We start from the raw sequence: 19,915 nt of genomic DNA on the forward strand, positions 1-19,915 counted from the left end.
ACCGGGCAGCCCGGGTAATGACCCACAGGGACCCACTCCCACGAGAAAGAGGAAGCCCACCGGGTGGAGGCCCGGGACCCACCGTGGTCCGAGAGGGATGCTGGGAGTGCGGACAAGAGGGGCACTTTCGGCGGGATTGCCCGTTCATGGACTGTAATTATAGACAAGCCTGGGTCGCTGGAAGAAGGGCCCGTAAGAGAGGTCTGGGAAAGCTTGTGGTCCCCGTCCAGGTCGAGGGGATCCTCACCAATGCCTTCGTGGACTCGGGGTGCAGCCAGACCCTCATACGTCAGGGGCTGGTCCCAAACCTCAAACTCTCTGACACCCAGATACATCTACAGTGTGTACATGGGGACATCTGCCCTTACTCCTCAGCCTGGGCGAAGATAGAAGTCTGCCACTGGGAGGAGGGCCTTCGCGTGGGCGTGGCCCCCAGATTGGCCTACCCGGTAGTCTTGGGACAAGACTGGCCAGGCTTCGGGGAGATTCTCCGGAGATACCAACCGCCCAACCCACGAACCGACGGGCTGAGGCCCCCACGAGTGGGGCTGCTTGGACACACGCCACGGGATGACCCCGGAGAAGGGACATCGACTCCGGGAGAGCCCCCCGTGACCAACCCCCCTGTAAGGGCCCGGTCAGTCGAGGATGCTCAAATGGAACTGGAACGGGATGTGGACTTTGTGCAAGAACAGAGAGAGGACCCGACCCTAAGTAGGGCCTGGGAACAGGCCACCAGCCTCGGTCCCGATGAAGGCTCAACCCTTGGGCCCCCACAGGGTCCACGCTTTGAGATATGGAAAGATTGCCTGTACCGGGTGTGACGGGTTGGATCACAGAAACCTCCTTGGGAGCTGCCACCCGATGTGCAAAAGACTACCCCTGCTTCTGTTTTCCCTGCCAGCTCAGGACTCCAGCACCCTGTCTTGCTGAGCCAGACACTCCCGTCTGGCTCCAGACACAGATCCAGGGTCTGAATCTCCTGTCCCAAAGCTGCAAGTTTACCTGAAAACAGCTTACAGAAATGCGCTTGTCTTTAGCACTCAGATGCCCAACTCCCAATGGGGTCTAAACCCAAATAAATCCGTTTTACCCTGCATAAAGCTTATGCAGGGCAAACTCATAAATTGTTCGCCCTCTATAACACTGATAGAAAGATATGCACAGCTGTTTGCTCCCCCAGGTATTAATACATACTCTGAGTAAATTACTAAATAAAAAGTGATTTTATTAAATACAGACAGTAGGATTTAAGTGATTCAAAGTAGTAACAGACAGAACAAAGTAAGTCACCAAGCAAAATAAAATAAAATGCGCAAATCTATGCCTAATCAAACTGAATACAGATAATCTCACCCTCAGAGATGCTTCAGTAAGTTTTTCTCAGACTGGACACCTTCCAGGCCTGGGCACAATTCTTTCCCCTGGTACAGCTCTTGTTCCAGCTCAGGTGATAGCTAGGGGATTCTTCATGATGGCTTCTCTCTCCCTCTCTGTTCTCTTCCACCCCTTTATATATCTTTTGCATAAGGCGGGAACCCTTTGTCCCTCTGGGTTTCCACCCCCCCTCACTGGAAAAGCACCAGGTTAAAGATGGATTCCAGTTCAGGTGACATGCTCACATGTCACTGCAAGACTTCATTACTCACTTGCCAGCACACACATATACAGGGAGACTCACAGGTAAACAGCCATCTGCAGACAATGGGAGTCATCAAGATTCCAAACCATCATTAATGGCCCACACTTTACATAATTACAATAGGCCCTCAGAGTTACATTTTATATTTCTAGTTTTAGATACAAGAGTGGTACATTTATATAAATCAGATGATCATACTCAGTAGATTATAAGTTTTGTAATGGTACCTTACAAGAGACCTTTTGCATGAAGCATATCCCAGTTACGTTACATTCACTTATTACCGTATTTTCTCTAAAACTATCCCAGTTACATTATATTGACTTATTATCAAGTTTTTATAAAACCATATAGACTGCACAATGTCACACCGGGTAGTACAGGAACCGCAGGCCCAGGACACATTCCGTCAGCTATTGTTCCCTCGGAAGCTGCGACAAAGCCTCCTCCGTCTAGCCCACGCTAACCCCTGGGCTGGGCACCTGGGGCGGGAAAAGACCCTCCAGAGGATAGCTCGTCGGTTCTTCTGGCCTGGCATACACCGGGAGGTGCGAGACTACTGCGCATCTTGCCCAGAATGCCAATGGGCGGGACCAAAAGTCTGGCCCGGGTGCCCCTGATCCCTATGCCAGTCGTCAGCATACCCTTTGAAAGGATTGGGATGGACCTGGTTGGACCCCTGGACAGAAGTAAGACAGGAAATCGCTTCATCCTAGTGGTAGTGGCTTACGCAACGCGTTACCCTGAAGCCGTACTCCTGAGGATGGCCACAGCGCCGGCGATCACTACTGAACTAGTGAAGATTTTTGCTAGAGTCGGGATACCGGAGGAAATCCTGACGGATCAGGGCACGAACGTGTCCTCTAAACTGATAGCAGAATTGTGCCGCCTTCTCCATATACGAACCCTCCGGACGTCTGTTTACCATCCCCAGACCGACGGCCTGGTGGAACGTTTCAATGGTACACTCAAATCCATGTTAAGGAAGTTCATGGAGGAGGACCCTACGCATTGGGACACTCTGTTGCCAGCCCTGCTGTTCGCCATCAGGGAGGTACCCCAGGCATCGACGGGATTTTCACCCTTTGAACTCCTGTATGGTAGGCAGCCCCGGGGGATCCTGGACCTCCTGAAGGAGGAATGGGAAGCCCAGGAGACCCGAATCCTCAGGACCACCCAATACGTGTTGCAACTCCGAGAACGGCTACGAACGCTAGGGGCGTTCGCCCGGGAGAACCTGATACAGGCACAAGCGAACCAAGAACGCCTCTACAACCGAGGAACTAGGGGACGGAGTTTCAGTCCCGGGGATCGTGTGTTGCTTTTGTTACCATCGGCCGAGTCAAAACTGCTAGCCAAATGGCAGGGACCCTACGAGGTAATCCGGAGGATTGGACCAGTAGACTACAAGGTCCGGCTACCAGGGCGATGGAGGGATACGTGCATATACCACATAAACCTTCTGAAGGCCTGGAAGACCAGGGAAGCCCTGCTCATCCGCCCATCCACCCTGGAATCAGAACTTGGACCCCTAGTAGGGGACCCCCCGGACCTCAGGCTGGTGACATTAGGGGTGGGCCTTGCCCCTATACAGGGAGAGCAACTACAGCAATTGACAGGGGAGTTCCCCGACGTTTTATCCGCCCACACTGGGCAAACTACTCTAATGAGCCATCATATAGCAACCACTCCAGGTCAGAAGGTAAGAGACCACCACCGGCCGTTACCCCGGAAGATGTGGGACACCGTCCAAATGGAGCTGGAGACAATGCTGGAGATGGGGGTTGTGGAGGAATCAAAGAGTGAGTGGCGCAGCTCCATCGCCTTAGTCCCAAAGCCTGATGGGACTACCCGTTTTTGTATTGATTTCCGAAATATAACTGCTCTTCAGCACAACCAAGAGCAACGTGAGAACAACTGGCAATGATACAATCTGTATCATTGGTTACTCTAACAATAACTTTGTAATAGGAGGAATGGTATAAATGTGATGTTCCCTGGCTCCTGATAGGAAGGGCACACTCGAATTACTCATGGGACAATGGCGTTGATAGAAAGGACAAATGGGCCACTTCAAAACAGGGTGAACTGCAAAAGGAAATATGGGCCACTCATCTGGACAAGCTGAGGGATAACGGTGCTGCAAATAGTTCAAACAGCTTTACAAGTTACTATGTGGGAATCAGAAAAAGTATTAAAGAAAAAAAAGTATTGATAATCCTAGAGGTTTTTATGGTCTTGATTTCCCTTTCAGATTCTCTGATGGCTAACATGGGCTGAGTGCTCAGAGAAGGTATTCCCACACTTACTGCTTTCATAGGTTCTCTCACCTGTGTGGATTCTTTGATGGCGAAAAAGGCTTGATCTTTGAGTGAAGCTTTTCCCACACTCACTGCATTCATAGGGCCTCTCACCTGTGTGGATTCTCTGATGATCAGAAAGGGTTGATCTGTGAGTGAAGTTTTTCCCACACTCACTGCATTCATAGGGCTTCTCTCCTGTGTGGATTCTCTGATGGTGAAAAAGGCCTGATCTTTGAGTGAAGGTTTTACCGCACTCACTGCATTCATAGGGCTTCTCTCCTGTGTGGATTCTCTGATGGTGAAAAAGGCCTGATCTTTGAGTGAAGGTTTTACCGCACTCACTGCATTCATAGGGCCTCTCCCCTGTGTGGATTCTCTGATGCCTAATAAGGTGCGAGCTGCACTTGAAGGTTTTCCCACACTCACGGCATTCATAGGGCCTCTCCCCTATGTGGATTTTCTGATGGTTAAAAAGGCCTGATCTGTAAATGAATTTTTTCCCACACTCACTGCATTCATAGGGCCTCTCCCCTGTGTGGATTCTCTCATGTTCAGAAAGGGCTGAGCTGGTAGAGAAGCATTTTTCACACTCACGGCATTCATAGGGCCTCTCCCCCGTGTGGATTCTCTGATGGTGAAAAAGGCCTGATATGTGAGTGAAGTTTTTCCCACACTCCCTGCATTCATAGGGCCTCTCCCCTGTGTGGATTCTCTCATGTTGAGAAAGGGCTGAGCTGTTAGTGAAGTTTTTCCCACACTCCCTACATTCATAGGGCCTCTCCCCTGTGTGGATTCTCTCATGTTGAGAAAGGGCTGATCTGTGAGTGAAGCATTTTCCACACTCACGGCATTCATAGGGCCTCTCCCCTGTGTGGATTCTCTGATGTTCAGAAAGGGCTGAGCTGTTAGTGAAGCATTTCCCGCACTCCCTGCATTCATAGGGCCTCTCCCCTGTGTGGATTCTCTCATGTTGAGAAAGGGCTGATCTGTTAGTGAAGCTTTTCCCGCATTCACTGCATTTGTAGGGCCTCTCCCCTGTGTGGATTCTCTGATGCCTAATAAGGTGCGAGCTGCACTTGAAGGTTTTCCCACACTCACGGCATTCATAGGGCCTCTCCCCTATGTGGATTTTCTGATGGTTAAAAAGGCCTGATCTGTAAATGAATTTTTTCCCACACTCACTGCATTCATAGGGCCTCTCCCCTGTGTGGATTCTCTGATGATCAGAAAGGTCCGATCTGCGAATGAAGTTTTTCCCACACTCAGTGCATGTATTTTTCCTCTTTCCCCTGAGGATTTCCTGCTGTGTTGTGGTTTCCTTGAGGCCCTTCTGAGTTCCCCGACAGGAAATAAATGTACCCACTTTCTCTCCTGGCTGGTTTCCCTGCTCTCTTTCTTGTCTGTGCTGAATCTCACAGGATTTTCCCTGCTCATGACTGCTGGACACATTCCTTTTCCATGTTTGCGATAATGCTCTGTGTTTATCCACTTGCTCAACATTTTCCTGCTGAGAATTCTGCTCCTCTTTCTCACATACCATTGCATCACCTGCTGTGATACAGACAGAAACCTCAAACAGGGATGGAAAGGGGAAGACCAAACCAAAACAAGTGCTGGAGAGAGGTCAAATAAAAATCAGGAACTGAACTCCCCCAAATAGGAGAGAGGAGGGGATCAATTCAGCCTTCACATCCCATCCAACTTCACAGGGGGAAGGGAGGAAGCTACAGCCTGGTGTCTGCTAGGATCTATAGGAAGCCATGAGCTATGATTATCCTGAGGATATGACCCCTGCTAGGGACAATAATGAACTGAGACACCTCCCAAGGGCTTTGTAGGGCATCCCAGATGTTTCCTTCAGGCACTTACAGATTCTGAGTTGGTTTAATGTTTCCTCATCTGTGCAGGGAGCTCTCAGTATCTCTCTTTCCTCTGAACCCTGGAGGTCTGGGACCCATGGCTCTTCCCCTTGTTCCAGCCGGGAGATCACATCAGGTTGGGAAACTGGAAACCCTGCTCAGATGAAAGAAAACAAAAGGAATTCAGTTGATTTCATAAGACTTCGTCATAAAAGACATTCTATTAATTTATCTTCAGGGCTTAGTGTGACCCTTAGTGCCTGGGGCAGTCCTCACTGAAAATGCCAAAGTCAAGGCAGGCTGAAAAAGGGAGAGCAGATGCTCTAAAAACTGGTGGTTAACACTGATGTTAAAAACAACAAGGAGTCTGGTGGCACCTTAAAGACTAACAGATTTATTTGGGCATAAGCTTTCGTGAGTAAAAACCTCACTTCTTCGGATGCATAGAGACTCTATGCATCCGAAGAAGTGAGGTTTTTACTCACGAAAGCTTATGCCCAAATAAATCTATTAGTCTTTAAGGTGCCACCAGACTCCTTGTTGTTTTTGTAGATACAGACTAACACGGCTACCCCCTGATACTTGACACTGATGTTAAACTCACTGACCAGTAACAAACTGTGCTTCTGATCACCCACACTGGTTATCGAGAAGCTGAAAAAAGAAATCACACAGCCCCCTTTATTGCATTCCAGTTCTCTGAATCCCAACCAGCACCTAGGTCCAGTACAGTGATAGGGTATTTAAAAACTCTAATCACAAACAAAATGTTGGAAGGAAGGAAGGAAGGACAGACAGATGGAAGGAAAGAAAGAAGTCAGATACATTCCATAATCTATATATAGGGTTCTTAGATGTACTGGTGAGTTGCTGGCATGAAAGTCCATCTGGAACACATCCACAGCTTGGATGGGTCATTCAGTCCTTTGTTCAAGGCTTCAGTTTGTAGAGAAGTTGCTCCAGAGGTAGGAAGAGGGACTGAAGACAAAATGGAGATGATGCGGCTGCCCTTTATATTCCTTTTGCCACGTGGCTTGTACTTCCTGTGTCCCAAACACAAGCTTCACAGCATATGGCATGGAAAAGCCTTGGAGTTCTCAGTACACAGGCATAGCCCTGCATGTCTTGCTGACTCAATAGGTGTATCCCCTTGGACCTTTCCATGGGCTCATTGTACAGCTGATGACCCTGGATAGGCCATCAAATGGGCTAGGCAGTGCTGACACCAATATGTCTGGGGGTGTCAACCAGAAACACTGCACAAATCTGGAAATACAGATATACCGTACATATCTGTAACTCACAATACAAACAGAAACAAAATGATCACACTTGGAAAATCATAACATTTTCCATGACACCTTACATGGCATATCTAGCATGATTCATTGCAATTTTATATTATTATTAATACCAATATGATAAAGTGTCTCACAATTTCATACAGTGTCACACTTAGTAAATCAGTGAATTCGCAGGATCAGCTCCCCAGGTCCTTGAAGATACCGAACACTCGTTATGAGGGATTGAAATACTCACATATCTGCTGGGAACACACACAGACAGACACTGTGTCAGTCTGTACCCCTATGTTCACTCGTTTAGAAAATTATGATCAATTTTGTACCTCGTATGTTTTGTGAGGTATCACTTGAAATCGCATAATCTACTGAATATTATCCTCCTGTTAAAATGTGTAGCAACACTAGATGTAAAGTTATGAGATTTTACTGTTTGATATTACTGAAAAAGTTACAATTCTGGGGAACACCCACAGAACAGTTCCTCAGAGACAGCAAGGCAAACAGCTGGTTAAATAGCCATTGTCTGGAGGGGGAAGGTATGAAGAAGACATTTACATTCCATCACAGGGACCACTTGAGGCTCCTATCTACAACAGAGAGCCTGTCACCATGACTCGGCTGAGAACTGAAGTTGTTTCTAGTACCAAGGACTGAATTATAAAAAGAGGTGAGGAAAATGCTTGAGACTCTCTCTCTCCCTTTTCCCTCTGCTCATGACAATTCCTGAAGAACTGAACTTGGGCGGCAGGGGTGGGTTAGGGGGAGTCCTGGCTTAAAGGAAAGCCAGCATATGGTGAGAGAAACACTTGCTTTGAATCCATTTTAGCTTGTTAACTTAGATGTTAAGATTGTTTTATCTTGCATTTCTTTTGTAAATAATTCTGACTTTTATGTCTCATTACCCGTAGTCACTGAAAATCTTGTTTTATTGTTTTATCTAACCAGTGTGTTTGGAAACTCCGTTTGGGAGAACAAGGCTGGTGCATGTTATTTTCCACTGATGAAATGACAGACTTCCTATGAGCTTGCGTTGTTCAGTAGTGTGCTGGACAGTGCAAGATGCACATTTCTGGGGGAAGTCTGGGACCAGAGAATTTTCTGGGTTTCTCTGGTGGTGTACTGTAATTCGTGAGTCGCTGACTAGCAGCACTCAATACTGTGTAGCTGGGAGCGAGTTACAGGCTGGAGACTGTGTTTTACCTGCCCAGGAGTGGCTGTTCTCACAGTAAACCAGGGTAAAAGGCACCCTAGTTGGGGAACTGAGGGGACACAGCTGTTTAACACTCCAGATTGCACTGTGGTTAATGTCACAGACACTGAATTTCAAAGAGTCTCCTAAAACACAGAGAAAGTAAATCCATATCCCAGAAATCGAAGTCTCCAGACAGAGGGCAAGTCACCCTGGCACTGCTTCTTGCTGACAGAGGTCCAGAGACAATGAGAGAGTCCTGGGGAAGCTGGGAACAGTAAGCATGGGCTGGTGGGGTTCAGTGGAGAAAGGGAACAGAAAGGGCAGGGATATTACTGAATGCAGGATCTCAGCAGTTCTAGATGTGAGGATAGCGCATATTGCAGCCCATTGGAAAACATAATCCCACCTATACATATACAGTAACTCCTCACTTAAAGATGTTCTGGTTAACGTTGTTTCATTGTTACATTGCTGATCAATTAGGGAACATGCTTGTTTAAAGTTGTGTAATGCTCCCTTCTAACATCATTTGGCAGCCACCTGCTTTGTCTACTGCTTGCAGGAAGAGCAGCCCGTTGCAGCTAGCTGGTGGGGGCTTGGAACCAGGGTGGACCGGCAGCCCCCTATCAGATCCCCCAAGGTCCCTGTGCAGCAGCTGCCTGCAGTTCAGCTGTGTCCCTCCCCCCACTGCCATGTGCTGCTCCTGCCCTCTGCCTTGGAGCTGCTCCCCGAGATTCCTGCTTGCTGTGCAGGGGGGAGGGAAGGAAGGGGGGGGCTAATGTCAGGGTGTCCCCCTCCTTCCTGCACCCCCCTTAGCCCATCTTCCATAGAGCAGGGGGGGACACCCCAGGGCTCAAGATGGAGGGAACTTGCAGCAGCTGCGGTCTCAGCAAGCTGATCTAATTAACAAGGCAGTGTACTTAAGAGAAATGCGCATAGCTCCCTCCATTCCTGCTGCGTTGTGTAGAGAGACAGAGTTAACCCTTGAGGGATCAGCCAGTTGCTAGTTCATCATTTAGCAGTAAGGGAAATATCCCACCCTCTGACTCCTCCACCTCAACCAAGCTTCACAATCGTCACTGTGTACCAGTATTAAATTGTTTGTTTAAAACTTATACTGTGTGTGTATATATTTATATATAATATAGTGTTTTGTCTGGTGAAAAAAATTCACCTGGAACCTAACCCCCCTCATTTACATTAATTCTTATGGGGAAATTGGATTCATTTAACATCGTTTTGCTTAAAGTCGCATTTTTCAGGAACATAATTACAATGTTAAGTGAGGAGTTACTATAAAATGATGGGGTCTAAATTAGCTGTTTCCACTGAAGAGAGAGATCTTGGAGTCATTGTGGATAGGTCTCTGAAAACATCCACTCAATGTGCAGCAGCAGTCAAAAAGCGAACAAAGTTGGGAATCATTAAGAAAGGGATAGATAATAAGACAGAAAATATCATATTGCCTCTATATAAATCCATGGTACACCCACATCTTGAATACTGCATGCAGATGTGGTCGCACCACCTCCAAAAAGATATACTGGAAATCAAAAAGGTTCAGAAAAGGGCAAAAAAATGATTAAGGGTATGGAACAATTTCTGTATGAGAAGAGATTAAAAAGACTGGGACTTTTCAGCTTGGAAAAGAGACGACTAAGGGGAATATGATAGAAGTCTATAAAATCATGACTGGTGTGGAGAAAGTAAATAGGGAAGTGTTATTTACTCCTTCTCATAACACAAGGACTAGGAATCACCAAATGAAATTAATAGGCAGCAGATTTAGAACAAACAAAAGGAAGTATTTCTTCACACAACGCACAGTCAACCTGTGGAACTCTTTGCCAATGGATGTTGTGAAGGCCAAGACTGTAATAGGGTTAAAAAAAAATAACATGATAAATTCATGCCCATCAATGGCTATTAGCCAGGATGGGTAGGGATGGTGTCCCTAAACTCTTTGCCATAAACTGTGAATGGGCAACAGGAGATGACTCACTTGATGATTACCTGTTCTGTTCATTCTCTCTGGGACACCTGGCATTGGTCACTCTTGAAAGACAGGATACTGGTCTAGATGGACCTATGCGCTGACCCAGTGTGGCCGTTCTTATATACTAGGGAATCTAGTGAGTCCAGTGTAATGGGAGGGAGTAGGAAAATCCCTGGCTGTGGAGAACACTGGGAAATTAGAAGCTATAATTCAGGAGTAACAGACTCTAATTAGTCTGGAAAAGCAGATTGTGAAAAAGAAGAATCGGAGTCATGTGAGTTTGGGAATGAGGGACTCAAAAATCCAAGGAGCCTGAAGAGAAGAGGGATTATGGCTATTACATATGGTGATAGGGGAGCAAGACTCTCCATGTCTCAAGAATTTTCACTACCAACCTCAACCATTTTCACATGCTGGGGTGCAATCCAGATGAGTGAGGAGTTGTGTCATCTGTAATGCTGTGTGAGATTCAATGTTCTGCTTATCATAGAATATCAGGGTTGGAAGGGACCTCAGGAGGTCATCTAGTCCAACCCCCTGCTCAATGCAGAACCAAACCTCAGACAGATTTTTGCCCCAGATCCCTAAATGGCCCCCTCAAGGATTGAACTCACAACCCTGGGTTTAGCAGGCCAATGCTCAAACCACTGAGCTATACCTCCCTTATGGAGCTCCCTTGTCTGGATACTCCCAGCCAGCATTCAAGGATGCATGGAGTGTCTGTGTGATAAGTAACCCTGGACCAGCAGCTCTGACTCCAGCAGCCTGCTTGTTACACCCAAAGCACATTCTGGTCTGGGTGGAGAAGGGCACGGGTAGGAAGCTTCTATTCGTTATGCTGGACCTAAGCCCCAGTTTTACTTGAGCAAACCGGAGATATTTGACACTGTGCGATACTGCTCCTGTGCTCTGTTCCAGAGACCCTCCCCTGCTGCAGAACACTTTGGGTAGTGTGTGTGTCACTGGCATATTGGGGTGAAGCTGAAACAGGACAGAGTAGAGGTGGCATTGTGGGCTGGTGTGAACCTTATCTCTTCATTTCCCCTTCCAAGAACCGAGGGGACAGTAACCCTTACCCAATGAGGTCACATTCTCATAGTTCTCCTGCAAGACGTCTCTGTAGAGAGCTCTCTGAGTGGGGTCCAGCAGAGCCCACTCTTCCCTGGTGAAATACACAGCCACCTCCTCGAAAGTCACCGGCCCCTGAAAGAGCAAGAGTCCAACACTCAGTACCTGCTGCCCCACTCACAGCCCCCCTATACGTGGGGGACAGGAGCCAAACAAAAGCTCTGGGTGGCTCGCAGTCAACATATTCCCACCCCCACCCCACTCAGAGCATCCAGAAAACACCAGGGTGAGGGGACGAAGAGAGAGCCCCTTGTCTCTCCCAGCAGATGCATCACACACCTACTAGCCACAGACTGATACAGGAGATGGAGCCACTAGCAGGGTCCAGGAAGAGCTCCTTGGTAGGAAGCCCAACACCCTCCTCATTGTGAAGAGCTAGATATGAAGGGAGGGGCAACACCCCTAAGCCTGACTAGTAGGTGCCCCCTTCATATCTCACAGCAGCCGCTGGTTGGGTCAGGCTCCAGTACTGGGAGTCTGGTCAGTTTTCCTAGCTCCATGTAGGAGGGTTATTTTCTGTTCAACAAATTAGAGCATTTCCACCTCTGAACCTCATGGGTCTGTTCCTAGTTTCTAGGCTGCTTGTTAAACAACTCCCAGCAGGTTTGCCACACCCTGTCCTCCTCCCTTTCTCCACCCTCTGCATTTCCTGCCCTGCTCCAACCTCCAAACCAGACTGTGCAAACCTTCCTATCTCCAGTGTATTTGCTGTCCCTCTCCCTCCAGCAGGAACCCACCAGCAACCCCCCAATAATCCCTACCTGAACTGGCTCCTCTGCAGCCATTTCTCTCCCCTGTCCCATGGGAGGCTGGGATGAGCTGGAGCGAAACATGGACGTCATTCTGCAGCCTGTCTGGGTGAGAAGGGCAGTTGTTTAGGTTTCAGAACAGGCTTTAGTTAATTTCACATAATGCTTCCCCCAGGCCCTTTCCCTGCAGAGAGACATCCTAGATTCTGCCATGCTGAGAAAATGTTTGATCTCTTTATTACACTGCAGAGCTGGCCCCTCCTGCCAGGCTAAGCCCATAGACACATTTTTAACTTCCCTTCTGCCTCCCTGCATCCTGTAACTAAGTCTCTGAACACAAGGCTAGAAAAAAAGCAGAACCAAAGGAGTCACTTTTGATGATTCCCTCTAACACTGACCCAATGGGAGCCACACCCCAGCAGGAGGGATATGGAGTCAGGAACTGGGTTTTCCTCGGTCTGATCCTCATCTTGTGCACAGGAAAGTGACTCTACCCAGGGTGCAGTAATACATCTGTCTGGGCAGGTTAGAGATCTGGAAATCTCTCTTGAAACTCTTCTCTCACATGGCCCCCTTCAGTCTCTCTTTCTCCTTCTATCTCCTTTTCCCTGTCCCTTCTCCCTGCCCACCTGATAGCAAAGTCCCATTCCTGGGTTGTTTGCTCCCCCATGGCTGGATTTGCTCCTGAAATTGCTAATGGGAGGAGAAATGGGGTGCGGGGGAGGGGCTGTTTGTGTAGAGTCATTTTAATGCCAGACCCCAGCATTTTCCCTTGACTTCTTTTAGTTACCTGGAGTCTCTGGCTCAGAATTTAGTATTAACAGGGCCCAGGGGTGCCTCAGGGGGCTAGTACCAGCTGGAGAAAGTCATCACCTGGGCCAGGCAGAGAAGAAGCTTTAATTAAGGTCACTTCCCAGCACAGACCCCCCGCTGGGGGAGCTGCAGTTGCCAAGCCTGGTCTCCCAGATCACAATGGAGGCTGCAGCGTCTGACCCAGGAAGCTGAACCCCAATACCCTGAGCACAGAGGAACAGAGCGTTTGAGCAGCTTCCCTCCTTTAGCTCTCTGGAGAGAGCAGCTAATGAGAGCCCCTCCTCACAGGGAGAATTGCTAATCTCATTTGCCCCACTGTCCATCTGGAGTCACTCCTAGTGTTTCCATGCAGTGACTCTGGATTAACAATGTTCTCAATGAAACCAGATTTCAGAAAGAACAAGTCCAGAATGCTGTGGAAGAGACCATTGTGTGGCAGTGCTAACCCCCTTCACACCCCCCACCCCCCAGATCTAGGACAAGGACTGGGGGACAGGAAATTTCCTAATGGAACCGGAAGTTCTTGCAGTTTTCAAGAGGGGAGAAAAGCAAAATGTGTGATTTCACCTCACAGTGTTTGATAAGTAGATAGAAAGTTATCACAGTGACTGGGTGTGGCCGGGGAATGTCGGGCAGTGCTTGGAGCCAGGATTCTGGCACAAGCCAATCAGGGAGAAGAAGCATGGTTAGTAGCAGCCCCCAGAGCCCCCAGCCAAGGTCCCCCAGAACCCAGACCGCCGAGCCAGGGTCCCACCAGATATTCCCTGGGACCCAGCCCCCAGACTCCCTGGCCAGGGACCCCAAATACCCCTCAGAGCCCCACCAGCCAGACCTTCACTGCCAGCCTGGGAATCCCAAAGGGTTCCCCCCACCAAGAGCCCCCAGCAGCCATGGAACCCCCACTGGGAACTCTCACTGCCTGCCTGGGGTTCCCCCACTGCCTGCCTAGGACCCCTGCTTGCCCTCCACCAGGATCTGCCCTGCCGTTTGCCTGGGACTCCCTCCTCCACCTAGCGGCACCCCCTGATACTTTTCCGTGGGACCCCTCACTCTGCTTGCCCAGCATCCCCTGACCTAGTGTCAGGGATGCCCCTCCACAGCTCTGTGCACTGGGTATGACAACGATCCCAGGAGTCTGCGGAGGAATCCCAGACAGAGAGCCCGTGGGACAGCACCAGGCACTCTCTAACCCCACGCCCCCCCTCTCCAAGAGACACCCACCCCTGCTGTTCCCCAGCCAACAGACCCTCAGCTGGGCACATCAGACCCACCTCCAGGACCCATAGCCTCAGGGCTGGGCACATCAGAACCACCCCTCAAAACCCCAAACCTCCAGAATCCACCAACCTGACAAGGGTACACCCTGCCCAGCCACCCAGAGGCCTCCGCCTACCACAATGCCCCTTCAGCTTCAATCTCCACACACACACACTCCTCCACCCACCCAGCAACAGTGTTACCTCACAGTGTCTGATAAGTAGATCAAAAGTTATCACCGCCCCCTGCTGGCCAGTCGCACAGGCAGAGGGAGCCCTGGGGGATGCTTCGTTAGCAGCAGAACGGAAGGCACGGAGGGCCAAAATAGGTAAGAAATTTCCATGCCCTGTCAATAGCAAATCACTGCTCTACAGCCAAAATGCTTCTGAAATAAATGTAGTCAAACTTTACTAATTCTGGGTCACTGAGAACGAAAATGATGCTTAAAATTGTTGAATGGCTCTAGTTTTCAAGATATGCTATTGGGTCAGTATATACGACCCTTGACTTGGGAATGGCGGAGGATAAGTGAGTTATAAAGGGAAGGGATCTCAATTTAAACCAGAAATAACTAAAATACATCTTTGACTGGATCTATGAATAAATCTATGACTGGGTTTGGACAGTATTTGCTTTTTAGGCAAAACAATGAATGATGCAATCTGAAGCTGGTATTGCGTCATACATTATATGAATTGCATCATGTTATTCCTAGAAGTCATGGATGATGCAATCATAACGAAGCTTACATCACTCTGCTGAACAAATTGCCCTATATCAGCTCTAGAAATCATACAGTGTCGTGCTCTCTTATTTGTCAGTGTTTGATTTTGCAAAGGGACACATTTCTGTTTAGCCAAAGTGAGCAGAGATGCCTCGTACTTGTGTGAACAGTGCAGATAACTTCTGCTATGTTTGTGGTGAAGTGACTTTTGCATCACAAAAGCGCAGTATAACCACTATGGTTAAGAAAGCCTATCACCTTTATTTTGGCTGCAAAATTGGAGATCAGGACAAGAGGTGGGCCCCACACATATGCTGCAACACTTGTGCAACAAATCTTCGCCAGTGGTTGAACAGGAAAAGGAAATCTATGCCTTTTGCAGTGCTAGTGATTTGGAGAGAGCCAACAGATCATCCCAGCAATTGTTACTTCTGCATGGTGCCTCCAGTTGGGAAAGGTGTGTCAAAGAAAAAAAAGTGGACTGTGCATTATCCAAACATTCCATCAGCTATACGCCCAGTACCCCACGGAGAAGGACTGCCGGTTCCTGATGCACCAGAATCATTCTCACTTGAGTCAGACGAGGAAGAGGAAGAGGATGAAACTTCTGGTCCTGAACCATCAATGTCACAGGACCCACATTTTCTCCCATCCTCCTCCTCTAAACCACACCTCATAACACAAGGTGAACTGAATGACCTTGTCAGGGATTTGGAACTACCCAAGAGTAAGGCAGAGCTGTTGGGCTCCAGACTACAGCAGTGGAATCTCCTGGCAGGTGATGTTAAGGTTTCCATGTTCTGTGACCGTCAAAAGGATCTTGTCCCATTCTTCTTCATGGAAGGTGATCTTGTAGCCTGCAACAACATCGATGGTGTGATGGCAGCCCTCAACTTCGTTCACGATCCAGATGAGTGGAGACTGTTCATTGATTCATTGAAGACGAGTCTTAAAGCTGTTTTACTGCATAATGGCAATGTTTTGCCATCAATTCCAGTTGGTCATGCAGTCCATAAGAAGGAAACCTATGACAACATGAAACAACTTTTGAGGTGCATAAACTATGACCAACATCAGTGGCAGCTTTGTGGCGATTTGAAGGTTGTTGCTCTCTTGCTTGGTCTGCAGACTGGATACACAAAGTACTGCTGTTTTCTCTGCGAATGGAATAGTCGTGCAAGAGATTCCCACTACATCAAGAAAGATTGGCCACTCCGACAGTCATTGGAGCCTGGGAGGAAAAGTGTCTAGCATCCACCACTTGTTGAATCAAGGAAGATTTTGTTACCACCCTTACGCATCAAGCTGGGTCTGATGAAGAACTTTGTCAAGGCCATTGACAAAACACAAGCAGCTTTCAAGTACCTCCGTGGAAAATTTCCAAGGTTAAGTGAAGCTAAGATAAAGGAAGGTGTCTTTGTTGGTCCTCAGATTCGTGAACTTCTTCGAGATGATGCATTTGACCATGCACTGCGTGGCAAGGAAAAGACAGCATGGAAAGCCTTCCAGTTAGTGGCAATAAATTTTCTCGGAAACAACAAGGCAGACAACTACAGGTTGTTGGTGGAAAACCTCCTCAAGGCATACAAAAGCCTTGGTTGCAACATGTCACTAAAGATACATTTTTTGCACTCTCATCTAGATTTTTTTCCACCGAACTGCGGAGCAGTGAGCGACGAGCACGGCGAGCGATTTCACCAGGACATTGCAACAATGGAGAAACGCTATCAGGGCAAATAGAGCCCATCAATGCTTGCAGACTATTGCTGGACAGTGACAAGAGATGCTCCATTTAATGAATACAAGAGACAAGCCAAGAAGCGCCGAGTAGACACTGAATAGGACTAAACTATGTACAGAATAGTTTTTTGCCTTTTGTTTCATAATAAATTTTATTTACATAACCCTTTTGCTGATTTTTAAAGTGTTACATAAACAGGACAGGTGAAATATTATCATGTAAAGCAACCATAAACACATGAAAAGACCTAGGTTTACAATTTATGATTAAAACTCTACTATCTACACAATATACATAGACATAAAATATAAAAACTTATATATCTTAGAAACAGTAGCCAATCAGTTGTTTTAATTGTCATATTTGAATTCAGCACATCAAAATACATAATAAAGAGCACATTTTATCTCTGAAGCAGACGGACTTCTCAAAAAATGTAGACCAGTGTAATGGATCCACCCCAGAGATGGCTACATCTTAGCACTGTGGGAAGCAGCCCCTCGCAGAGACAATTTGTCATGGGGTTTGGGATACTTCTGGACCCACGGTGCACTCAGAGTGACCAGCTGGAGAAAAGAAAAGGATCCAGCCAACTCTCCCATTACCAGCTGGGAACCACTGATCCCCCAGACAGGGGGAGGCCTCTGGCTTTGATGGGTATTACGTCGCCGAAACCCTGCCCCACGTCCTATGCAGTTGCAAGCCCCACGCCAGAGCCTGGCAACTGCGACACAACGCCGTCCAGGACCGCCTGGTGAAGGCCATCGACCCGCGCCTGGGGGAAGTCACCGTTAACCACACCGTCCCCGGTACCGACAGTCCGCTGCGCCCAGACATCGTCATCACGGACGAGGTCGGAAAAAAGGTCATCCTGGTCAACATAACGATCCCGTTTGAGAACAGGACCCCAGCCTTCCGTGAAGCCCGAGCCCGCAAGCTTGAAAAATATACCCCCCTGGCTGACACCCTGCGGTCAAAGGGCTACGAGGTACACACAGACGCTCTGCTTGTTGGGTCCCTGGGTGCCTGGGACCCATGCAACGAGCGAATACTGAGGACCTGTGGAGTGGGCCGTCACTACGCACGGCTCATGAGACGCCTAATGGTCTCAGACACTATCCGTTGGTCCTGGGACATCTACACGGAACACATCACCGGCCACCAAGAGTGAGCCCATTAGACCTCGCTCACCTGCAAGGGAGAAGGGACTCGCTAACCCCTCCCCCCGCTGGGCCTTATCCCCTGAGGCCCGAACCCACCCAACCTGACCGGCTGCCGCCAATCCCGAGAGCGAGCCAGGGGAAACCTCGCCCACCCACAAGGGACCTATCAATTCCCCCCACACACACACTGGATTTTACCCCCTGAGCCCCGAACCCACCCAACCCCATCGGCCGCCGCCAATGCCGAGAATGAGCCAGGGAGACTTCGCCCACCCGCAAGGGGGAAGGGACATATAACCCCGCCCTACGGGACCCTATCCCCGGAGCCCCGAACCCACCCAACCTCACCGGCCACCACCAATTCCGTGAGTGAGCCGGGGAGACCTCACCCACCCACAAGGGGGAAGGGACCCGTATCCTCCCCCACCGGACCTTACCCCCCCCCCCCGCCCCCCCGAACCCCGAACCCGCCCAACCCGCCCAACCCCATCGGCCACCCCCGATAACGAGAGTGAGCCGAAGGGAACTTGCCCACCCGCAAGGGGGAAAGAGGCCTATATACCCCCCCCCCGATGGGCCTTATCTCTTGAGCCCTGAACCCACCCAACCTCACCAGCCAAAGAGTGAGCCGGGGAGACCTCACCCACCCGCAAGGGGGAAGGGACCTCTTAACCCCCCTTTCCCCCCCACGCTGGGCCTTTTTCCCCTGAATCCCGAACCTACCCAACCTAACTGAATCCCACTTCGTGAGGGTCACCCCCTCACCATTACCCAACCCACCTACTTGTACCTATGGCTATTTGTACCCCCTGTGTGGATGACTGACCCTCACCACTTATCAACTGTGTCTTGATCTCACCCACCGCTTACCCCCCCCCCCCATTGGAGACATTACAGTCTGTATGTATTATGTGCGTTGCCAACTCCAACATAACAACATCCTCCCCATACTCTGTATGTTCCCCCCCAATGATCGACAACTGACTCGTCAAATCTTTTGTACCGTTTATTTTTAAATATTCTCTAATAAAAATTTAAATATATGGCTGGTCTGTTTCATCGGCAAACATTTTTAAACAGAGATAAAGGAGGGAACAAATGATTCTCAAAGGGGAGGGGAAAGATGATCACTGGGAAATTGACCCCCCTGCAACAATCAGGATGGAGAACGACTGAGGACAGCAAATAAAATGGGTGGAAAAAATCCCCCCCCCATTGGAGAAGATTTTAAATTGATATTTGAGAAATATGAAGAGAACAGGGGGAAAGCAGGAGAGATGAGAGAGCTGATCAGAGATAATTTGAGTAGAAAAGGGGGGGGGGCGCGATCTGTCCCAGATTTTATAGCCACGTGTGAGATACTGAGAGAGAAAAGGGGAAGAACTGGAGAGAATTTGTATCCGGGGTGGGAGGCAAGTGGCACAAACAGGGACAGGATCCAATTAACTCCCCTCCCCCCACCCGCCACTTCTCCCGCGGGGATTTCTTGACTACACAGAGACAGTTCAACCCCCCCACTGACCTCCCCCCTCGCAACTCCGGCTTCTCCCCGCCCTGCCCGACACCCCCCCTCCCCCACACCACAGGGGACCCCCCCCCGGGGCCCCAGTCTCTGCCCCCCCCCCCCCAAATCCCAGCGGGGCCGGGGGCAGATCCTGCTGCAGCTCCACTGGGGCTGAGGCAGCTCCGAGGCTTCTCCCAGGTACTCGGGGCAGAGAGTCACTTTCCTGCCCGGCCCCAGCGCTCCCCCCCGGGGTCTCTCACTCACCGGGGGCTCCGGCCCGGGGCTGCCCAGGGGGCGGGTCCCAGCTGGAGAAAGCCCCTCCCCCCGGCCGGGCACGGGGGGGTTAATGCCGGGCTCTCCCCGCACAGACCCGGGGGAGCAGCAGCTGCTCAGCCCGAGCCCCGGATCACACGGAGGCAGCAGCGGAAGTGACGTTGGGCGGGGGGGATAGGACGAGTGGGGCTGGCACGGAGCATGCGCAGTAACCGCTGCTGGAACCCTCCTGGGTTTCCTGGGCGGAGAGGGCAGAAGCGCCCCCCG

At 49.5% G+C, this 19,915-nt stretch overlaps 2 protein-coding genes across 8 annotated transcripts in view; both read right to left on the bottom strand.

Annotated features, from left to right (window-relative positions):
- The window catches only part of LOC135975968 (glucose 1,6-bisphosphate synthase-like), a 316,498-nt gene that overhangs the window by 253,810 nt on the left and 42,773 nt on the right, over window positions 1–19,915 (bottom strand). The gene's annotated exons all lie outside the window — the stretch shown is intronic.
- LOC101934310 (zinc finger protein 883-like) lies at window positions 1,204–19,868 on the bottom strand. Of its 7 annotated transcripts, none has more exons than XM_065569475.1 (5): window positions 19,640–19,868; window positions 12,186–12,278; window positions 11,373–11,499; window positions 5,815–5,958; window positions 1,204–5,493 (listed from the first exon to the last, which is right to left on the bottom strand). In XM_065569475.1, exons 2-5 carry the CDS (start codon window positions 12,264–12,266, stop codon window positions 3,893–3,895), a joined length of 1,953 nt encoding a protein of 650 aa, XP_065425547.1. In that variant the 5' UTR covers window positions 12,267–12,278; window positions 19,640–19,868; the 3' UTR covers window positions 1,204–3,892. The 7 variants fall into 7 exon arrangements, with proteins under 7 accessions (XP_065425547.1, XP_065425548.1, XP_065425546.1 ...); XM_065569476.1 differs by having other exon boundaries at window positions 1,204–5,496; window positions 12,186–12,274; window positions 19,640–19,809; XM_065569474.1 differs by having other exon boundaries at window positions 1,204–5,496; window positions 19,640–19,809.

This window comes from Chrysemys picta, chromosome 16, assembly GCF_011386835.1.
Source record: "Chrysemys picta bellii isolate R12L10 chromosome 16, ASM1138683v2, whole genome shotgun sequence".
In the NCBI taxonomy this organism is placed as follows: domain Eukaryota; kingdom Metazoa; phylum Chordata; order Testudines; family Emydidae; genus Chrysemys; species Chrysemys picta.

Coding starts and splice junctions, on each gene's coding strand:
- LOC101934310 (XM_065569476.1), bottom strand. CDS start 12,266: ATGACGTCCATGTTTCGCTCCAGCTCATCCCAGCCTCCCATGGGACAG. Junction 5,959..11,372: donor TGAGAATGTGACCTCATTGG/GTAAGGGTTACT, acceptor TCATCTGAGCAG/GGTTTCCAGTTTCCCAACCT. Junction 5,497..5,814: donor ATTAAACCAACTCAGAATCT/GTAAGTGCCTGA, acceptor TCTGTATCACAG/CAGGTGATGCAATGGTATGT.